We start from the raw sequence: 23,404 nt of genomic DNA on the forward strand, positions 1-23,404 counted from the left end.
GAATTATATAGTATTATAAGTATGACTTTGTGGAATTTCACCAATCATAATACTACATTGTAATAACAAACCTATTGTTCTGTTGCAACATGAATTATATTGTATTATGTTTATGACTTTGTCAGTTGTAATATTATACTGTAATAACAAATCTATTGCTCTTTTGCAACAGGAATTGTGTAGTATTATAAGTATGACTTTGTAGGATTTCATCAATTGTAATATTACACTGTAATAACAAACCTATTGCTCTATTGCAACATGAGTTATAGTGTATTATATGTATGACTTTGTCTATTGCCTTAATGGCCTAACGGCAATAAAATTATTCTATTCTATCCTGGAGTTTCAATTGTATGGTATCAGTACTTTGCATTTTATGCTGATAGTCTGATAATAGTCACACCTGCCACTTTTGGAATTGGAATTATTATGTACTTTTTGAAGTCTGAGGGTATTTTTCCTGTGTCATATATCTTGTACATCATGCGGAATAGTTGACTCTCAAGGACTCAAATAATTCTGAAGGAATTTTATCTACTCCATGGCCTTGTTTCTACTTAGGTCCTTCAGTGCTCTATCAATTTCTTTTCACAGTTTGTCTCCAATTTCATCTTCATTTACTTCACTTCACGTTTTATAATATTGGCTTGTGGTTCACTTTCATTCTGTAGTGTTTCTACTCATTCCTTCCATCTTTCACTTTCATTCTTTGCTTAGTACTGACTCGCTTCTGAGTTCTTCATAATTATACACGTGTTTCTCTTTTCGTTAAAGTCTCTTTTTTTTTTGCTATAGATGGCATCTATTTTTTCCCTAGCCATGCATACTTCTACAGCCTTGCATTTTTCTTCTAAGCATACCTGCTTAAAAATTTTGCACTTTCTTCACTCTCATTTTTCAAATGTCTGTATTCACTTTTGCCCACTACATTTTGATATTGTTTCTTTTCAGCAACTAAATTCACATCATGTGTTATCCGATAATTTCTACTGGGCCTTGTCTTTTTGCTATTCAATCCTCAGCTGTCTTTGTTATTTGATCTTAAAGCTACCTATTGAATTTCCTGTTTTTGTCAATCGTTGCCGACTGCTTCCTATGAAATGCTCAATCTCAGGTTCTTTCAAGTACTTATGACCCTGTAATGCAGAAGTCTACCAAGTGGGAGATCTGAGTGGAGGTCTGATTTACCTCTGGAATATTTTACTCAAGGTGATGTCATCATCGGACCACGCCACACAGTAGAGCTGCAGGAACCCAAACGGCTGAAGTTTTCTTGTTTTCAGCCACCTGTAGTACCAATATAGAAGTGACATGTGGGCTAAATGTCATACTGGTAGAAATAGAGTTAATACCCATATTTGCAAATGACCCATGTGCTGATTAAAGAATGAAAAACTTTACTTTTATATTGAGTTATTATTTTGCCATCATGAGTTTGATGAATTGGCTGAAGAAAAGACACACCACAGAAAAGACAGGTCAAACTATGTAAAAAGCAATGTGTTAAGAACTTAAACAGTGCATGTGTTATTGAAAGTCAGTGAGCACTCTGTGTAACTTTTGATGATGAAAGTGATGCAAATGCGGCAACTTGCAAAACTTTAGATGTTCCAGATAGTTGGAACTAAGAATGGTGTAAATATTTTGCTTCTGAAAGTTGATGACTTGAATTGAAAAACAAATTTCTATTATGTCATGTTTGGCAAGAAATCGGTGCACTTGGTGTGAGAACAGGAATTAAATTTTCAAGGAGTGAGTGGAATGTAAAGTCAACTGCTATGGCGACAACAAAGTGAAAGAACAGACTAATTGGAGGATAAAAATTCATACACACAAGACTTCGATATCCCATAAGACTCATGACATGTTTTTCTTTCCTGTTTTAAAATAATGAAGGACTAAGGGCAGAACAGAGAAATGGGGTGGAAAGCAGAAAGCCCAGCAAAGAAAGGTGTCACTTATGCTATGTTTGTTCAGAGATAGCAACGCCCAAGATACACCCATCACGATTTGGGTATGGTGAAAGTAAATTAAGAACAGTCTGGTATAAAATTGAAAAAAAAAAAAAGTATCTAAAGAACCTTTCTCATCAAAAATTAGCTAAAACCACCATTAAAAACAGAAGTTTAAGGAGAATCACATACTGGCTGTATGATGTCACTCAGACGATTCTGCGATTGCTAAATTGAGGGGTTTTGCAGTGGAAGGGGAAAAGCAATAGTATTGTTTGAATTATGTAATGCTGCATATTTATGTATGTGGTAGATGTGCGCTAATGAGTTGCTTTGTACTCCTGAGCTGGGCTAATAGTTCCTATAGTACCCTTTGTAACACCTAAACAGACACGCAAATGATGCAGTCATAATAGCCTCATCACTATCTCTTTCCCAAATCTTGGGGAGGGGGGGCATCCCACTTCAGTGTAATGGTTGCTCTGTAAGTAACGATATTTCTTTCTTTGAATACCTTCTGACTTCAGTGCTGCTATTCCAAGAACTGGATGTAACCCAGCAGATGAACATATACATAGGTCCTTGACCACTCCATAGTTCATCATATACCTTCAGTGAGGCCCCATCGTTCTTACATCGCAACACATATCACTAGTGTCACTAGTGTTCCGTTAGAATTAACATAAACAGCATTAGTTAATTAAGTAAAAAGTTAGAAACAAAATACTAGAAATGCCATTTCTATGTGTGAACTTGCTATTCTCTCTTTAAGTTCGAAAGGTTCTCCACAGGTTTATTTTAAGAAAAATCAATGTAGTACACACAGATTACTAAATATGAAGTGACTCATATAACTTAGATGTCCTATTGTGAGCAGAAATTAATTGTCTGTTGTTTGAGAGATTAGGGTACATTAATATGTCACTCGTAGATTATTACCATTGACAGCTATCTCGACCACCTTGCTTAGTCCAGCTCCAATGCCGTTATCAGCACGACAGAGGTAGAAGCCCTCATCTTCAGCAGAAGCAGAAAGGATTGACAGAGTTCCATTCGCCATTACCAGCATGTGAGGTTCCGTAGGTTCTAGGGGCTGGAAGTCATTTGGTTTACCACCTACAACAATTAGCAAAAACTGAAATGAGTACACACAGTTGAATAACCTGCTTAAGCAGAAATGTTTCAAGAAGAGGAAGTATTGCCAGTTCATAAATAGGCCTACTAGTATAGTGGTACTTTGCTACTTAACAGGAGGATAGAATCCATGTGATATAGTGGAGTGACAGAATCCATGTGATTGCTATGTACATAAATGTCAGTACCATGGGCGTACCCAGCGAGGGGTCGTGGTCGGTGGGGGGGGCGGGGGGCAGCTGCCCTCCCCCCCTAGAAGATATTCGCAGTTTTTTACTAGTTTACTGTTTTATTTAATAAGAAATGCTGCATGTTTTCTCGGATTGTACAAGTGCATTCTTGTATTTAAAATGTTTATTAAAAGCAGTTTTTCACTGGTTTACTGTTTTATTTAATAAGAAGTGGTGTATGTTATCTCGAGTCCTTGTTTGCTAAGACTAGTATGACCTGTCCCCCCCCCCCCCCCCCCACCCCTAGTTCTGATCCTGGGTACGCCCTTGGTCAGTACTAATTACTAGATAAACAGGAATGGCCAATATCATTGAGATTTTATTACATCTTTACTAAACTAGAAAAATAAATAAAGATCTGTACAACATGCAAACAAAATCTGGTGCTATATGAATGATTTAGGTGTCCCATAATGCCGTTCATTATCACTTTTAAATACTCAGCTTTTCAACTCGTCTAAACGAAATAAATTACAAGGGAAATGTCAGAAATTAAAAAATAAAAACTCTTTCTTAAAACCGGTGCTCGTACTGTACTAAACTTCGCAAAATAATGCTTTAGTTATCTTCATTCATTGAGGCAAGTTGTACCTTATTTCAGACTGAGTTTGCCTTAAGTATACTTTAACAAAACTATTACTATCTAAACCAAATTATAAAGCATTGACAAAATTGATCGGTGACAGCAACACACGCCAAGAGCGAACACTTACACATTCATCTTTACCGAGTGTTAATAGGAAGCATAAAGAGCTTCCAATGTTTCCCGTTTTCTAATCCACTGTCTAGGTTAAAAGGCAGTCTAACATGCCAAATTCAAGGGCGAAATCTGCTGTCAATAGTAGTTTCAGATACATTTCCTTGACAACATAGCTGAAGAGGGTTGAAACTTTTCTGTGCCAGGAGCTATCAGCATTTTGCACGGCTATTGTTGTAAAGCGCGTTTATGAGCACCGGCATGGCGTCTTGACGTACTCTCTCCACCTTCCTCAATCATATAACAGCAAAACTGCAACGGCTTTGTACACAGTCAGAAACATCTTTGGCTGTGCGTGTCTGTATTCCTTCTTCACGTAACTGTTTGATATTTTTTGCTAAACCAAATGTGTGCTAATTTTTCACAATGTCCTGTAATTTTGGATCGCCACTTAACGGTTACTTTCGGTCCGCTTGCTGCTAAAGTGGGTATACACGACAATCCACCGTGAAAGGAACTCGTCTAGCGCGACAGCCATCTAGTGGTAGAACGGGTGAAACTATGAAAATTAGTAGTCACATTATCCGTGCGCCAGTTCTAAACTGCCGTCAATCCGCGCATGCGGAGTAGGCAGCAATAATTGGTGCATGCGCAGAAGGGTGTACCACAGTGCTTTCCGCTTGTTGTTTGCTTATTGTTATATGATTTAGAGAATGTGAGACAGCCTCCCTCATGACTGTCGCACTTGCTAGTTCCATCTTCTATCACAGACAGCAGCGTCTCGAAAGAGGCCATGTCCATCCTCACGAATCTCCGAAATCCATGTGGATCTTCGAGCCTCAATTCTTTCATAAGCAGTGAATAATATACCCCTGCCTTTATCATTTCTTTTCAGCCAACAACGTCTGGCTTTTTGTTTTCGTCATCGTTCTGCCCTAATCCGAAGATTTACTGTCACTGCCAGGGCAATAGCTCCGAAAACAAGTGGGTCCTCCATGTGCAAAATGCTGTATAAATACATGTACCGGTGTCACCAAGACTGGTAATATAAAGCTTAACTGTTTAGTCTGTAACTCAGGATAGTAGTAACCTACATAAGAGAATAACAATTAGTCAATATATAATGATAAAAAAAATTTCTTATTGAATAGGAACCTTGAGCCATATAAATAATTTGAACGAATCACGTTCCAATATGTCACACGTTCCCCCCTTGTCTTTCGCGCAGCAGAACGAACGACTGTTAGATCAGACAGTTCTGTTAGCGTTTCGCGCGTTATCACTGTCTACTGCGCATGTGTACCACGTATATCCCGCGTGGACGATGTAATAGGTCTACGTGAACCAGGCTATAGTTACAGATATGCACACTTCGGGCGCTCGTGCATAGGTGTACGTAACTGGGGGTTGACGCCATTCGTGGATGGTTCCTATCAAAGGGCACGGCCGACTTCCTTCCCCGTCCTTCCCTAATCCGATAAGACCGATGACCTCGCTGTCTGGTCTCCTTCCCCAAAACAACCAACCAACGCCATTCGTTTGTCTCCTCGTGCAACTGCATCTCAAAATGGCGCGAATGGAGCTAACGCGCGCGACCACAGCAGTCGATGTGTGCAGTGGACACTACTGCTATTACGATCGCTCCTTGGGTAAATTGCATTAATGGCGGCCTCCGCTCATTTGCGCATGCTGTTGCTAATGGCGGAACAGAACTCTTATTACATGCTCGTCCTCTTCAGACTGGTAATGGAGACTGATAATTAATAATCTTCGACTTCCCCTATGGAAGGGAGAAACATAAGACAGTAGGCAGAGATTTTTTTTTTTTTTTTTTTTTACTTCAGTTAGACACCTTTCAGTCTTTGCTGCTTAATAATAATATCTTAGTTCAATCTTCTTTTGGTGTAGTTTCACTATAACTGTCCCTTATATTTACTATTAAACTTTATATCTTTATCTGTCCATTAGACGTAAATTCGATTATCTTCCGCCAGCCGCGGTGGCCATGCGGTTCTAGGCGCTCAGTCCGGAACCACGCGACTGCTACGGTCGCAGGTTCGGATCCTGCCTCGGGCATGGATGTGTGTGATGTCCTTAGGTTAGCTAGGTTTAAGTAGTTCTAAGTTCTAGTTGACTGATGATCACAGATGTTAAGTCCCATAATGCTCAGAGACATTTGAACGATTTTTTTTTCTTTTTTGTTATCTTCCTGTGATTTTAATGTTGGATTCATTAGTAAGGACTTGACTGACATTGGTTGCGGGATTTTACTTTTCATGACAAATGCTAAAAACTTGTTGCCTGACTCACTATATTTGTGGCACTGAGATAGTATATGGTCCATATCTATCCAGGTGTTTCGCTTATTTGCAATCGATATAAATGCTCTGGAAATGTTCCAGGATTGGGTCTTATCTGCTTAACGTGGATGTTGCTTGTTGGGGTCCATAAACATTTTTTTTGTCGTGAGCTCTGCATCCATTCTCCTGCTAGGATTCGTATGTCCTTTTCGAATAATTTGTCCATATTCCTAATACGGAAGCTTTATGTCAAATGTTGTTCCATTGCTTGTAGCCTGATTTACCAAGTGATCTACTTTTCCATTGCCCGGGATTCCACAATGGGCTTTCACACACTTAAATGCAGATTTGTTTCTACCTTCTGAGCCGCTCTCAGTACCAATAACGAACTTGGAATAGGTATTCATTGGTGGTTTTTAGGACTTTTATATTTATATTGTCTGAAGTACATTTTTCGAGTATGATAATATTGCATAGGATGGGTATTTCCGATTCATACGCCATTGTACCGCTCGGTCAGATAGATGTAGTTGCTCGTAATTTGTATTTTTGTGCCATCTGCAGCTGTGGACTAAATACAACACATCCTGTGTTGTCCTCTCCTGTTGTCTCTGATCCGTATGTGAATTTGAGGATTACCCATTGTCTTGTTTCCTCCGTTTGTCTTTGCAGTGCTGTAATTGCGTCCAAGAAATCAGACTTTGCTTCTGTCATTAGGAATGAGATGCTATCCCTGATCAGATGAAGAAGTCATACTGGTAGACAGGCCACTGCATATTTGTAGCAATATGTTTGCACTCATCTAGCACATTATTATATGCCGAAATGAAATCAAAAGGTTTTTTGTCTTAATGTCCTAGGGGAGGACGGACGAATCGTAGAAACTGATGTATTGTATGCTGTGAGCATGGTAGTATGTACCGGGTGATCAAAAAATCTGTATAAATTTAAAAAACTTAATAAACCACGGAATAATATAGATAGAGATGTAAAAATTGACACACGTGCTTGGAATGACATGGGGTTTTATTAGAACCACCCCATATTGCTAGACGCGTGAAAGATCTCTTGCGCGCGTCGTTTGGTGATGATCGTGTGCTCAGCCGCCACTTTCGTCATGCTTGGCCTCCCAGGTCCCCAAACCTCAGTCCGTGCGATTATTGGCTTTGGGGTTACCTGAAGTCGGAAGTGTATCGTGATCGACCGACATCTCTAGGGATGCTGAAAGACAACATCCGACGCCAATGCCTCACCATAACTCCGGACATGCTTTACAGTGCTGTTCACAACATTATTCCTCGACTACAGCTATTGTTGGGGAATGATGGTGGACATATTGAGCATTTCCTGTAAAGAACATCGTCTTTGCTTTGTCTTACTTTGTTATGCTAATTATTGCTATTCTGATCAGATGAAGCGCCATCTGTCGGACATTTTTTGAACTTTTGTATTTTTTTGGTTCTAATAAAACCCCATGTCATTCCAAGCATGTGTGTCAATTTGTACCTCTCTATCAACATTATTCCGTGATTTATTCAGTTTTCAAATTTATACTCACTTTTTGATTACCCGATATGTTCTATCTTATCTTTCGCTTAGCTTTATCTCAGACAGAGATTAATCGCTGAATTATTACTTTGTCATTCCAATAAAAACTTTATGAACGTAATTCGTACCCACGATGGAAGGCAGAAAACAGATGGGGTGTTACACAATTATATGTTTATGCCCATTCTCGATATTAAGTCTTGACCAAGCAAGCTCTCATGTAACTTCAATTTCTATCTCGAAGGATTGGAGTTTCTAATCGATTGCTACAAATACACACCCTTCATTTCCCATTAGTCCACCCTTTCGATATACACTTAAGGTTTTCTAAAAATATCACTGCTACCAGTTTCTGATTTTAACCAGCATGCCGGCCAGTGTGGCCGAGCGGTTCTAGGCGCTTCAGTCTGGAACCGCGCGGCCTCTACGGTCGCAGGTTCGAATCCCGCCTCGGACATGGATCTGTGTGATGTCCTTAGGTTAGTTAGGTTTAAGTAGTTCTAAGTTCTAGGGGACTGATGACCACAGATGTTAAGTCCCATAGTGCTCAGAGCCATTTGAACCATTTTTAACCAGCATTCAGTTCGTAGCAATGATTGATTCTCGGTCCAATTTCGATGTTCCTAAACCCACTGAAATCGTAACGTAGGTCGTCTGCTGCTGAGTACAGTGTTCAGCGTCTATCTTCCTTTACAGAGCTGAAAAATCTACGACCTCCACGTTCTTCGATGGGGTGTAGACGTCCAACATCTTGTGCTTACCACTTTGCACAGATGTCCGCGACAGAAGCACGTGAAGATCCGGCCAGTTTAGCCATTTCCAAGACGCTCGATCCCAGATGGCGAGCCATAGTACACTTCCCTTCGTCAAAGTCGGTTATGTCAGTGAATTTCCCCATTTGCAGCCCATATCACCGTTAGAATAATACCATTCGTTCCTGCTCCTTTAATGCACTTTCCTTCCCGCATCATGCACCCGCGAGGTACAAGGCGGCATTCAGTTTAGCAGTGGCCTCTGGCCGTAATGTTTTGCTCATCAGTGTGTCTATCCGAGTTTGAAGTAATCTCATTTACTGACATGTTGTACGTATTAAATACTTGTTGTCTAGCTAAGGTCGGTAGAAACCTGAAAGCGTTCAACACCAGTAAAAGTACGAGGGGCGTTCAACAAGTAATGCAACACATTTTCTTTTCTCGGTCAATTTCGTTTGAAAAAAAAAAAAAAAAAAAGTGCGGACTTTGTTTTCGGACATCGTGGACAACACAAGGGCTCACACAAGTTTCCGCACCCGAGAGCAGCTCACAAAACTGCATTGGACTGTTATTCCTCATCCACCCTACAGCCCAGGTCTCGCAACTTCCGACTTCCATCTGTCTGACCAACGAAGGATGAAATCCGAGGGAAGCAGTACATGGATGATGGGGAGGTTAGGCCGGTATTACACTATCAAATTTCTTTGTCAAAGATTTGATCAAAGATGTGATCAAATATTCGTCAAATATATTTGACAAAGATCTTTTGACGTGGTGCTAAGAAGGGGCTTTACACTGTCATTATATTTTTCGTCAAAGTTCAAGATGGCTGACAACAACAACTTGTTGTCAACAGCAGTTTCATGTACGACAATTGTACTGTGTGCACATGCGGAAGAGAAGCGGGGGAAAAAAAGGGAACGTACCTGGGTGAAGCAGTGGGTTTTACGAAGACACGATAGAAGCATTCAATAAAACTTGTTATGTGAACTTATAGTGGAGGACATCAAGTTGTACATCAATTACTTACGAATGGATGAGCATACATTTCTGTATGTGCTCAGTGAAGTGTATCCTCATATCACAAAGCACAATACTCACTTAAGAACTGCTATATCTGCAGAAGACAGGCCCACTGTAACACTCCGATTTCTTGCTACAGGAGAGGGCTAGGTTAGGTTAGGTCTCCAATATTCTTAATCTACTTTTGTATTCAGGATGCCTCACGTTGTAAAGTGCCTCATCAGCTTCATACATCTCTATTAATTTTGTAGTTGTCGGTACACACCAATTGTATTTACCGGCAATGTTTATAAAAACACTACAGATGACATAACGCTGTAGCGATGCTAGCGCTCCACGTGGTAACATGTCACACTGCAGTGAATAGAAGACAAGCGACTTCTCTGATCAAATATACAGCGATGCCCTAGATTTGATCCTTCGACCATAGATACCAGTAGACTGGCCTTGCTGTGCAGAAGCTATGGGGCTAGTGTGGCTCCAACATAAACCACGTGACTGTTGGCAAAACGTGGCGGGATTTCAAATCAGCGGTCTGCCATCCTATGTTTGTATCGGATTTTCTCCACATTTCTCAATTGACTGCCAAACGCTTCCAACAAAAACTACTTTTTTATTTGTGAAAAATTATGCCAGAACTACATTTGACCTGGATTTGTTCAAAGTACCATTTATAAAATCTAACAAATACATCGAACGCCACTCTGGCGGGCAGCGGGACGAAATTACTATAAACTATCAATTATATTAAAATGTCGTTAAAATTCTTTTAAACAGTAAGAGTGGTTTCGTGTCAAAACTTTAAACAATGTATTCCCCACGTTTCGAGCTCTACTCACTTATAAAAGAAAATGGGCAATGGGAATTATGTGTCAAAATTGTTTACTTTAGGAGCAGGTCCATTTTAGAGTATCAATTTTAGGTGCACTTCAAAGGTTCAGTTCCCACTATTTTTACAAAAGTTTAAACTATCAGTTTAAAAAAATGATATTTTAGATGAAAGGTGAGACTTCGCAGTTTCAGAAAATAATTTTGGAGCCTAGGTTTAAAAATGACAGACACTGTAAATACAAATTATAGATATACATTGTAAATAATAACTAACCTATCAAAACACTTCTCCGCGAAGTGCTTCGAGCAAAGGCGCGTATGTGCAAATGGCTTAAAGTTTTTCCGTTTCAGGGCCTGTATCCAAAGCTGCCTTCGGTTTTCATCCTTACGGAACCTACGAGTAGGAACGAGAAACGATTATACTCACTCCTGTAACCGAATGATCACAGATACTTTCCATAATGTAATATGAGTCTGACTTTACAGGCATCACTTTCAACACTTTAATTTACGTGATACTCTACTTCAAGTGTAAAAAACATATAAAAGTCACTTCAGCAGATTTCAATAAACGCATCTGCTCTATCATAGAAACACTTACACGTGAAATGTAATGCCATTTCCCCGACAAAACGCTGAGTACAGCCATAAGCGCAACACGAAACAACCATGTACTGCCAACATTCACGTGACTTCAGCCCAGAGATGTTGGAGCCACTAAAATGACGTCAGGGCCAGTCTATTATATTTATGGTCGAAGGTTTGATCAAATATTTGACGACTTTTGACAAAGTTCCCTATCACACCATCAAATTTCTTTGACAAAGATATAGGATAGTACCATGTGGACATGCTGGCTCTCCCAGTAAGGTGGGTGTAAGGCCACTGCGTTGAACAGAGACTATGTTGAAAAATAGGGTTTTGCAACCAAAAGATTGGGGAATAATATGGTCCATTGGAATCCTGAATTAAATCATCTGCTTTCATGAAAAAAATTTGTTGCATTATTGATTCAATGCCCCTCTTATTTCAGTTTCTTTCGATTCAGCTATTCCCATAAGCCACCTGGCTGACAGTCTTCTTAGAGGTCACACAAGGTTGTCAATACTTCAGGTATTTTTCTTTCAAGAAAATAATTTAAAAGTCGATATCACGCAGATTTTCTAACAGTGCTGGTACTAGAACCTCGACAAGTCACCATTCGGCTTGCAAAATATTAAGGAACTTTCATACCCCCGCCACCGTCCCCAGTCTATGTCTGTGCCACCCTATGTACGGGCGCCCTTGAGGTCGCATATAGACTGAAAGCTACAGAACACTCCTAGGATATTGTGTAACTCTACGTCCAAACTCACAAAGCACCTTCGTCCAATCTAAAGGGTTTGTCTGAGGTTTGTGTAGATCCATAGTGCTATTCGCTCCAGCCACATATCAAAGTATTTTGAAATCCAACTCTTCTAAGCTGCAATGGTGGACCATGAGACTGTGGTTGTAATATTTGTGGTTATCATTGTCGGTTACTGAACTGTTATGTGTACTGTGGTTATTAACTTCGCACCATTAAAATATTACTGAAATACCAGCTATACCCGGCGAACTTCGTTCCGCCTCTGAAAATCTTTATGTGTTATAGCTGACCCGCCAAACGTTGTTTTGCCATATAAATTACCTCTAGTCTATAAGAATACTGTATTCGTGTAACATAAGTATACGTGTAACACAACAGCCGTTGTTGGCGGGAGCTCGTGACACAAAGAATAACAATGGCCGAAAACTGTGTAGGAGTGAGTAAAGGCTTAGGGGAAGTACTGCAGTATCGGCCACTATTAGTTCTAGCGTTTCTACGGTAGATCGTGAGGATTTAACAATTGCAGCCGATACACGGCTCGTCCATGAGCATACAAACATAGCGGCAATTTCGTGTCGAAACTTGTTCGCCAGCATTATGAATAAGGCCAAGCGCACACGCATCGATTTTTATCGTACGTAAAAATGTTGTACAATTAAATTCTTTTAGAGGAACAAAGGAGAGCATAGGAACTTCTTTGTTCCACTGAAAGAATTTGATCGTACGATATATTTCCGAACGATAAAAATCGATGCGTATGCGCTAGGCCTAAATGTCGGTTTGGCGAATGACGCGTGCTACCTAGTTAAACTTTTCGGTCTTGTTACGTCGATTCAAAGAGGGATATTCATAGAATGAGATTTTCACTCTGCAGCGGAGTGTGTGCTGATATGAAACTTCCTGGCAGATTAAAACTGTGTGTCCGACCGAGACTCGAACTCGGGACCTTTGCCTTTCGCGGGCAAGTGCTCTACCAACTGAGCTACCGAAGCACGACTCGCGGCCGGTACTCACAGCTTTACTTCTGCCAGTACCTCGTCTCCTACCTTCCAAACTTTACAGAAGCTCTCCTGCGAACCTTGCAGAACTAGCACTCCTGAAAGAAAGGATATTGCGGAGACATGGCTTAGTCACAGCCTGGGGGATGTTTCCAGAATGAGATTTTCACTCTGCAGCGGAGTGTGCGCTGATATGAAACTTCCTGGCAGATTAAAACTGTGTGCCCGACCGAGACTCGAACTCGGGACCTTTGCCTTTCGCGGGCAAGTTTGGAAGGTAGGAGACGAGGTACTGGCAGAAGTAAAGCTGTGAGTACCGGCCGTGAGTCGTGCTTCGGTAGCTCAGTTGGTAGAGCATTTGCCCGCGAAAGGCAAAGGTCCCGAGTTCGAGTCTCGGTCGGGCACACAGTTTTAATCTGACAGGAAGTTTCAGGGATATTCATGTCGTTGCTTTTGGTACGTTTTCTACAATTACCTGTCTATCGAGCAGTGAAAGACTATCGCCGGTAGAAACCTGGCGGGGATAACTGATCAAGTGAAAATTGATCATTTATCGACCGGGGTTGAAAATTATTGAATTACTAAAATCGCCATTAATAATAGGGGTTGGTGGTAGAATGGTGAAAATTTAGGGCTTTGTGTATTTTCTAATGCCACATCATAAAAATACAAAAATAAAAAGTTCTGTCCAAAAAATGAGAAATTTTTTTTGGGGATGGACCACCCTTATCACTTAGGGGTATGAAAAATAGATTACGATCGATTCTCAGACCTTCCGAATATACATGTAAACTTTCATCAGAATCGATCGAGCCGTTTCGGAGGAGTATGGCAACTAACACTGTGACACGAGAGTTTTATGTATAAGGATTAGCTGTTGTATTCTGAGTGACATTTCCTCTTACCTTGTCCACGCAGCCAGGACACGGCTGGTTGCGGAAAGCCCTGTGCTCGGCAGTGGATGGACAGTGGGTTCCCAGAGAGAGCAGACGTGTCGTGAGGTTCCAGTAGCCACTGTGGAGCGACTGGAAAAGAATGTCAACATATGCTGGACTATTGGTTGCCGTACAAATCTCATGCTGTTGCACCGCAAGTGACACACTCTCTCAAATGGTAGCTACTGCGATTTATTTAATGTTTGAAATACCGAATGATGATTGTTGTGACTTAGCAACACAGCCAAGTCACAACGAGAGGAAGCCGAAAGGCACGCGTTAAGCTCACGCAGATTGGCGTGAGGTCTGGAACAGTTAAAAGGAAATGAGAACTTAGAAAATGGACGCAGTTGCTGTAATACTTAACTTTAATCCACATTTGTAGAACATCGCTCTTGATGATACGTGCTTCAAAATATTAATTATCAAAGCTATGGCGCCTTGCTAGGTCGTAGCCAATGACTTAGCTGAAGGCTATGCTAACTATCGTCTCGGCAAATGAGAGCGTATTTGTCAGTGAACCATTGCTACGAACGTCGGCTGTACAACTGGGGCGAGTGCTAGAACGTCTCACTAGACCTGCCGTATGTTGGCGCTCGGTCTGCAATCACTGACAGTGGCGACACGCGGGTCCGGCGTATACTAATGGACCGCGGCCGATTTAAAGGCTACCACCTAGCAAGTGTGGTGTCTGGCGGTGACACCACAATGATAATCTACACTGACGTGACAAAAGTCATGGGATAGCACTGTTCACATATACAGATGGCGGTGGTATCGCGAACACAAGGTATAAAAGAGCAATGCATTGGCGGAATTGTCATTTGTATTCAGGTGATTTATGTGAAAAGGTTTTGCGACGTGATTATGGCGCTCGACGGGGATTAATAGACTTTGAAAGTGGAAAGGTAGTTGGAGCTAGGCTCATGGGACATTCGAATTCGGAAATCGTTAGCGAATTCAATACTCCCTGATCAACAGTGTCAAGAGTCTGCTGAGAATACCAAATTTCAGGCGTCGCCTCTCACCACGGGCAACGTAGCGGCCAACAGCCTCTACTTGACGACCAACAGCAGCGGCGTTCGCCTGAAGTTGTCAGTGCTAACAGACAAGCAACACTGCGTGAACTAACCGGAGGACCGAGCAAGGTGGCGCAGTGGTCAGCCCACTGGACTCGCATTCGGGAGGACGTCGGTTCAATCCCGCGTCCCGCCATCCTGATTTAGGTTTTCCGTGATTTCCCTAGATCAGTTCAGGCAAATGCCGGGATGGTTCCTTTGCAAGGGCACGGCCGATTTCCTTCCCCATCGTTCCCTTATCCGAGCTTGTGCTCCGTCTCTAATGACCTCGTTGTCGACGGGACGTTAAACACTGGTCTCCTCCTCCACTAACCGGAGAAATGAGTGTGGCGCGCACGACAAACGTATCCATTACGACACTGTGGCGAAATTTGGGGTTAATGGGCTGTGGCAGCGGACGACCGACACGAGTGCCTTTGCTAACAGCACGACATCGCCTGCAGTGCCTCTTCTGGATTCGTTACCGTATCGCCTGGACCCCAGACGACTGGAAAACGGTGGCCTATTGCAGTTGGTAAGAGCTGATGGTAAGATTCGAGTGTGGCGCATACGCCACGAAGCCATGGACCCAAGCTGTCAACAAGGCACTGTGAAAGCTGGAAGTGGACCCACGATGGTGTGGGCTGTGTACACATGGAATTGACCGGGTCCTCTGGTCCAACTGAACCGGTCATTGAGTGTAAATGGATATTTTAGAGACCATTTGGAGTCATTCATAGACTTCATGTTCCTAAATAACGATGCACCAAGTCACTGGGCCACAACCGTTCGCAGCCGTGTGGTCTTGGGGGCCTTGTCACGGTCCGCGCGACTTCCCCCGTCGGAGGTTCGCGTCCTCCCTCGGGCATGGGGGTGTGTGTGTTGTCCTTAGCGTAAGTTACGGGGGCAGTTCAATAAGTAATGCAACACATTTTTTTTCTCGGCCAATTTTGGTTGAAAAAACCGGAAATTTCTTGTGGAATATTTTCAAACATTCCCGCTTCGTCTCGTATAGTTTCATTGACTTCCGACAGGTGGCAGCGCTGTACGGAGCTGTTAAAATGGCGTCTGTAACGGATGTGCGTTGCAAACAACGGGCAGTGATCGAGTTTCTTTTGGCGGAAAACCAGGGCATCTCAGATATTCATAGGCGCTTGCAGAATGTCTACGGTGATCTGGCAGTGGGCAAAAGCACGGTGAGTCGTTGGGCAAAGCGTGTGTCATCATCGCCGCAAGGTCAAGCAAGACTGTCTGATCTCCCGCGTGCGGGCCGGCCGTGCACAGCTGTGACTCCTGCAATGGCGGAGCGTGCGAACACACTCGTTCGAGATGATCGACGGATCACCATCAAACAACTCAGTGCTCTACTTGACATCTCTGTTGGTAGTGCTGTCACAATTGTTCACCAGTTGGGATATTCAAAGGTTTGTTCCCGCTGGGTCCCTCGTTGTCTAACCGAACACCATAAAGAGCAAAGGAGAACCATCTTCTTGGACGCTGAAGGGGTTATTCTGTTCGATGTCCTTCCCCATGGTCAAACGATCAACTCTGAAGTGTATTGTGCTACTCTTCAGAAATTGAAGAAACGACTTCAGCATGTTCGTAGGCACAAAAATCTGAACGAACTTCTCCTTCTTCATGACAACGCAAGACCTCACACAAGTCTTCACACCCGAGAGGAGCTCACAAATCTTCAGTGGACTGTTCTTCCTCGTGCACCCTACAGCCCCGATCTCGCACCGTCGGATTTCCATATGTTTGGCCCAATGAAGGACGCAATCCGTGGGAGGCACTACGTGGATGATGAAGAAGTTATTGATGCAGTACGACGTTGGCTCCGACATCGACCAGTGGAATGGTACCGTGCAGGCATACAGGCCCTCATTTCAAGGTGGCGTAAGGCCGTAGCATTGAATGGAGATTACGTTGAAAAATAGTGTTGTGTACCTAAAAGATTGGGGAATAACCTGGTGTATTTTAATGATGAATAAAACAACCCCTGTTTCAGAAAAAAAAAGTGTTGCATTACTTATTGAACTGCCCTCGTAGTTTAAGTTAGATTAAATAGTGTGTACGCTTAGGCACCGATGACCTCAGCAGTTTGGTCCAATAGGATCTTACCACAGATTTCCGAAACAACTGTTAGTGATTGGTTTGAAGAACATTCTAGACAAATTGAGTGAATGGTGGGGCCACCCAGATCGTCCGACATCAATCCCATCGAACATTTATGGGAGGTAATTGAGAAGTCAGTTCGTGCACTACCGGAAGCACTTTCGCAGTTATGGACGGCCATAGAGGCAGCATGGTTCAGTATTCCTGCAGGGGACTTCCAACGACTTGTAGAGTCTATGCCACATTGAGGTGCTGCACTACGGTGGGCAAAAGGAGGTCAGACGCGGTATTAGTAAGAATCCCATGACTTCTGTCACCTCAGTGTCCTGCCCTGGCTGTTGTAAAATGCATCAGAATATCCTTTTCTTTTGTCTTTTTCACTGCTACACAACGCTATGTAGCCATTTCCAAGTGCCTGAAACACATGCCAGATGTAACATCATAAAACTACAAATATGAAAGAAATTATTTGTTATTTATTCGCTGGAGTAAAAATCAAAATAAAGTGAAATAGTAGTTACATGGAATAACACGTTATAATGTATCAACCTACGAGCACGTACTTGTGCAGTTTTTTTTTTTCTCTGCTGCTCTTCTAAAGTCCGCCTACGTAGCTAAGTGGTCCGCGCGGCTGACTGCCATTTGGGGAACCCGGGCTCGATTCCCGGTACTGCCAGGGATTTATCCTTGATGGGGGGGGGGGGGGGGGTCCGGTACGGGGCGCACTCTGCCTCGTGACACCAACAGAGGTGCTGATCGACCGATTAGTGGCGGTTACAAGGTCAAGAAGTTCAACAACGATCTGAAGAGCGGCGTGCTGACTAGAGATGGGCAAACTCGTTCATCCTTGGGAACTGGTTCACTGGTGATCGCTCTTTTTTAGGAACCGTTCATTTTTACTCGTTCACCGTTCATTGTGCGTAGTATGTGGTTCTTATGAAAAGCTGAAAATTAGTTGCATAGGTAGATGAAGATGGAAGGCGCCAAGAGGCGGCACTTGCCTCCCCCCTGGAGTACAGAGTTTTTATTCATAACAGAATTCTCACACACTTGTAATCTTCTTGATTCTGTAAAACATCTCGTTTAGCCAACTGCAGCGTCCAAGTGCGGGCTTCGGTCTGCCTTCCATAACAATGAACATGTTCTTTTACCTTGGGTCAAAAAAAGACGGAAATTGGCCACTCGCGTGTGCATTGCCGACGTCCTTTGCATGTGTAATAACAAAAAATCTTGCCTTTTTACAAGTATTTCTTCTGCTGTTTATCCAAGTAGTGAAGTAAGCTGATACGCCGGTTTGTTACCTGAAAGGATGGGTGTATTACATACCGTGTAATTTATGTAATTATAAAATATATTTTAATTACCGGTCTTGGACGCTGAATAGAACACGAAAAGATCCAGAAGTTCAGAGTTCAAAAAAGGTTTGAAGCAGATCTAGACTGGGCGTGCGAAGCGAACGAAAAGAACAACTCGATACTGAACTAACTATAAGCAGTCGGCAGGGGAACTGCGGCGAGTGGCCACACGAAGAAGGACGAGTCCGGCCGAGTGAGACCGACACCGAGACAGACGGGGAATGGGACCAAGGCTGGAGCGAGACCGACCGACGTGCCGTTGCGGGAACGAGATAGACCGTTTCCCGTTCCCGGGAACTCCTGTTCATCTTGGTGAACCGTTCCTTTGGACCTGTTAGTTCGCAAATGACACCCATCTCTAGTGCTGACCACATGGCTATCCGTACCGCATTCGCTGACGCCACTGGCAACGGTCGGTCAGACCGGATTGGAGCGTGTAGGACCAGAACGCAGAACTTTACCTTTGTTCAAGCGAAAATCCAAAGGCTCTATATGCACAGGGATTTAGGGTACCTTACTGGTATTCTTCCCGACTTGCTAGAATATGAAATTAAAAAAAAAAAAAAATGGTGATCGCACATCAAAAGACCCCCATTTCATCTTTATCTGTAAAGCCAGCGAAAAGATCTGAGAACGGCACTGCGAGTGTATCATTTACCTATCAATAAACGATGTTTAAGTGAACTAAATTGTGTCTGCATACATAATTGCAAATAATCCAGTCATTAATATTCAAGAAAAGTAGTTAAATGATGACTTTCAGTAATTGAATAAAGGCATGATATTGTCATTTTTTCTGCTTTCAGTCTTCCCCTTAGTTTCTTTAAATTCGTAGAGGTATGTACCGTCTATGCAACTATATTAAGCCAGTTTGTTTATCGCCATACGCGTTTCACGTTTTTTATTTGGGAAGCATCACCAGTGGTGATTTCTAGCGCTCTTAACTCATGTGTGTGGTGCTGGATATGTATTCGCTAGTTTCCATACTGCTAGCTGAAGTATGGAAACTAACGAATACATATCCAGGACCACACACGTGAGTTAGCAGCGCTGAAAATCGCCCGGCGATGATGCTTCCCAAATAAAAGAAGCGAAACGCGTATGGCAAAAAACTAACTGCCTTCGATTAGTTACATAGATGGTACATACCTACACGAAAGGCTTGATAGACAATTTGCTCGATCTTATGGTGTATGTGGTGATGCATTATAGTTCTATCTGGGGTTTGATTATTAAAGCAATACATAACAATTAATTTTCTTTCACGACATTGAGCCTGCAACTTTGGAGTGGACTTTTTCCAAAGATTAACTTCAATATAGTTACGATAAATTCAGTTTTATTTGCGAATATTACCACCAGATAAGACAACTATAATAAAAATGTGATATTATTCTGTTTGGTAAGTGCGTTGCACAATATAATGTCGAGCGTGTTATTTGGGTTACTCAAAAATTACGTTGGGCATACAGTGTCAAAATGCAGTGGTCTGTTATGCCGAGAAATACAAATAGCATTCAGAAGTGGTCGTCATAGAATCCGATATAGTGTCATATCGTAAAGTATTTTAAGACCTTACCGGACTCTAAAATAAACAACATGACACCAAGAGTTCACTGACTGTTCTGACGCAAAACATCACTTGCATATATAAGGGCCTATTGGGCTCAGTGCAGCGACACCTCGGGGCCGGCTGGTCAGAGATAAAACTGTGCAGTACAAATTTAAATGATCTCTGTTCATCCACGAATGCCACACTACAAAAAAGAATCGCGGAAGAGAAAGAAGGACTGGTATTTCTTTTTTCTGTGTACATGGTTCGGAGGGAGGTAAATGCGATCTCCCTATGAAATTTGCACACAGAGTAAGAAATACTAATCCTTCTTTCCCTTCCTGCCATTCATTTTTGTGCAATGTAATTTGGCTATAAGAACATAAGTTACTTAATTAGTACAACACAGAGATCATTTCTCTTCTCTCAGTTTTACATCAGATCAGCTGGCCACCAGGTGTAGCTGTAGGTTAGCCAGTGCGCTTTTATGCCATTCGGGGCCCTTTCGAGAAGATATTTCCATACAAGCGACATATCATTTGCCTTCCCGCTCCCCTCCGACTCCTCCACCACTTAGGCTCGTCCACCAACCCCCATTCCCCGTCCTGTACCACAGACGCTAGTTGTCTCCCTTGCGTTTTACACATTTTGTTAATGTCATAAATACCCTAATCACCCCCAGCAGCAGTTGAAATATAATATACACGCTTTTCACTAGTGCCAGCAGCAGTTTAAACTGAAATGTCTGTCAGTGAAATGGTGTCATAGGAAAATGTCCGTCAACCACAATGCATTTGGCAATACGTGTAACGACATTCCTCTCAACAGCGAGTAGTTCGCCTTCCGTAATGTTCGCACATGCATTGACAATGCGCTGACGCATGTTGTCTGGCGGTGTCGGTGGATCACGATAGCAAATATCCTACAACTTTCACCACAGAAAGAAATCCGGGGACGTCAGATCCGGTGAACGTGGGCCATGGTATGGTGCTTCGACGACCAATCCACCTGTCATGAAATATGCTATTCAATACCGCTTCAACCGCACGCGAGCTATGTGCCGCACATCCATCATGTTGGAAGTACATCGCCATTCTGTGAAACATCTTGTAGTAACGTCGGTAGAACATTACGTAGGAAATCAGCATATATTGCACCATTTAGACTTCCATAGATAACATGGGGGCCAATTATCCCTCCTCCCATAATGCCGCACCATACATTAACTCGCCAAGGTCGCTGATGTTCCACTTGCCGCAACCATCGTGGATTTTCCGTTGCCCAGTAGCGCATATTATGTTGGTTTACGTTACCGCTGTTGGTGAATGACGCTTCGTCGCTAAATAGAACGCGTGCAAAAAATCTGTCATCGTCCCGCAATTTCTCTTGTGCCCAGTGTCAGAACTGTACACGACGTTCAAAGTCGTCGCCATGCAATTCCTGGTGCATAGAAATATGGTACGGGTGCAATCGATGTTGATGTACCATTCTCAACACCGACGTATTTGAGATTCCCAATTCTCGCTTAATTTGTCTGCTACTGATGTGCGGATTAGCCGCGACAGCAGCTAAAACACCTACTTGGGCATCGCCATTTGTTGCAGGTCGTGGCTTACGTTTCACACGTGGCTGAACGCTTCCTGTTTCCTTAAATAACGTAACTATCCGGCGAACGGTCCGAACACTTGGATGATGTCGTCCTGGATACCGAGCAGCGTGCATAGCACACACCCATTGGGCATTTTGATCACAGTAGCCATACATAACACGATATCGACCTGTTCTGCAATTGGTAAACGGTCCATTTTAACATGCGTAATGTATCACGAAGCAAATAACGTGCGCACTGGCGGAATGTTACGTGATACCACGTACATTGTGACTATTACAGCGCCATCTATCACAAAGCGAAAAAAGTGGTCCAACTAAAACATTCATATACCGGGTGATCAAAAAGTCAGTATAAATTTGAAAACTTAATAAACCACGGAATAATGTAGATAGAGAGGTAAAAATTGAGACACATGCTTGGAATGACATGGGGTTTCATTAGAACAAAAAAAAAAAGTATTGCTAAACTCGTGAAAAATTTCTTGCGCGCGTCGTTTGGTGATGATCGTGTGCTCAACCACCCCTTTCGTCACGCTTGGCCTTTCAGGTCCCCAGACCTCAGTCCGTACGATTATTGGCTTTTGGGTTACCTGAAGTCGCAAGTGTATCGTGGTCGACCGACATTTCTAGGGATGCTGAAAGACAACATCCGACGCCAATGCCTCACCATAACTCCGGACATGCTTTACAGTGCTGTTCACAACATTATTCCTCGACCACAGCTATTGTTGAGGAATGATGGTGGACATATTGAGCATTTCCTTTAACGAACATCATCTTTACTTTGTCTTACTTTGTTATGCTAATTATTGCTATTCTGACCAGATGAAGCGCCATCTGTCATACTTTTTTTTTTAGGTTATTTTTAAACCTGTTGACAGGCAGGCCAGCAGCAGCATACTACGCCGCTCTTTGGCCTCAGAGAAACACAAAGATACAAATGAAGACAATGTGAGATAAAAATATGGTGGACATATAAACGGAGACAAACACTTTTTGAAATACATGGAGCTGTTCACGGGCGTAGAGTCCAAGATAAAATTTGTTCAGACACTTGGACACATACATAGACGAAAATTGTCACACGTGAACGTAGGTGCACAAAACGAATAACACTGAACCACTTAAGCACAAAACGACGGCACACACAGAACACGAAGCGTTGATCTCCGGTGCGCGAATGTTCACTAACCGTGTAGGAGTCCGGGGACCTGCCAAGAGAGGAGGAGGGGGATGGGAGAGGGAGCGGGGGGAACAGAGATGCCACGGGCAGGGGAGATAGGGGGGAGGGAGGCAGGGGGAGGGGAAGCCCGGGGGAAGAGGGGTGGAGGAAGGGGGGGGGGGAAGGAGAGAGAAGGGAGGGAGGGTGCCAAAAGGAAAAGACACAGGATGTGGGAGGGGAGGATCAAAGTTGATAGGAGGGATAGATGGAGGGGAGGAGGACATCATCAGGGAGGGGGAGCTGGTGGAAGCCGCCTTGGGAGAGGGTAAGGAGGGTGGAGAGATGGAGACCGGGTGGGACGTGGGAATACAGGTGCGGCAGCGGGCGGGGTCGGGAGAGGATGGGCGAGACAAGTGGGTGAGGAGGATCGAGTTCATGGGAGTTGTACAGGATCCATATCCTTTCAAGGAAAAGGAGGAGGTGGGGGAATGGAATGAGATCGTACAGGATCCGCGTGGGGGAGCGGAGACTGATGCGATGGGTGAGGTGGAGAGCGTGGCATTCAAGGATTTCGAGGGATTTATAAAAGGTAGGGGGAGCGGAGATCCAGGCCGGATGGGCGTAACAAAGGATAGGGTGGATGAGGGATTTATAGGTGTGGAGGATGGTGGAGGGGTCCAGACCCCATGTGCGGTCAGAAAGGAGCTTGAGGAGACGGAGTCGGGAGTGTGCCTTGGCTTGGATTGTCCGGAGATGGGGGGTCCAGGAGAGGCGACGGTCGAGGGTGACGCCAAGGTACT

General features: G+C 43.1%; 1 protein-coding gene and 1 non-coding gene across 2 annotated transcripts in view; one reads left to right on the forward strand and one right to left on the reverse strand.

The window, feature by feature from the left end:
• LOC126456813 (Down syndrome cell adhesion molecule-like protein Dscam2) overlaps positions 1 to 23,404 on the reverse strand; it is a 389,296-nt gene that overhangs the window by 177,675 nt on the left and 188,217 nt on the right. The window contains exons 12-13 of the mRNA XM_050092611.1: positions 13,722 to 13,841; positions 2,895 to 3,071 (exon numbers count right to left, since the gene is read on the reverse strand). Of these exons, the coding sequence (XP_049948568.1) occupies positions 2,895 to 3,071; positions 13,722 to 13,841 (297 nt within the window). The remainder of the gene's footprint in view (positions 1 to 2,894; positions 3,072 to 13,721; positions 13,842 to 23,404) is intronic.
• Trnas-cga (transfer RNA serine (anticodon CGA)) lies at positions 13,147 to 13,221 on the forward strand. The gene has a single exon. It is a non-coding gene; the product is annotated as a tRNA-Ser (tRNA).

This window comes from Schistocerca serialis, chromosome 1, assembly GCF_023864345.2.
Source record: "Schistocerca serialis cubense isolate TAMUIC-IGC-003099 chromosome 1, iqSchSeri2.2, whole genome shotgun sequence".
Taxonomy (NCBI): domain Eukaryota; kingdom Metazoa; phylum Arthropoda; class Insecta; order Orthoptera; family Acrididae; genus Schistocerca; species Schistocerca serialis.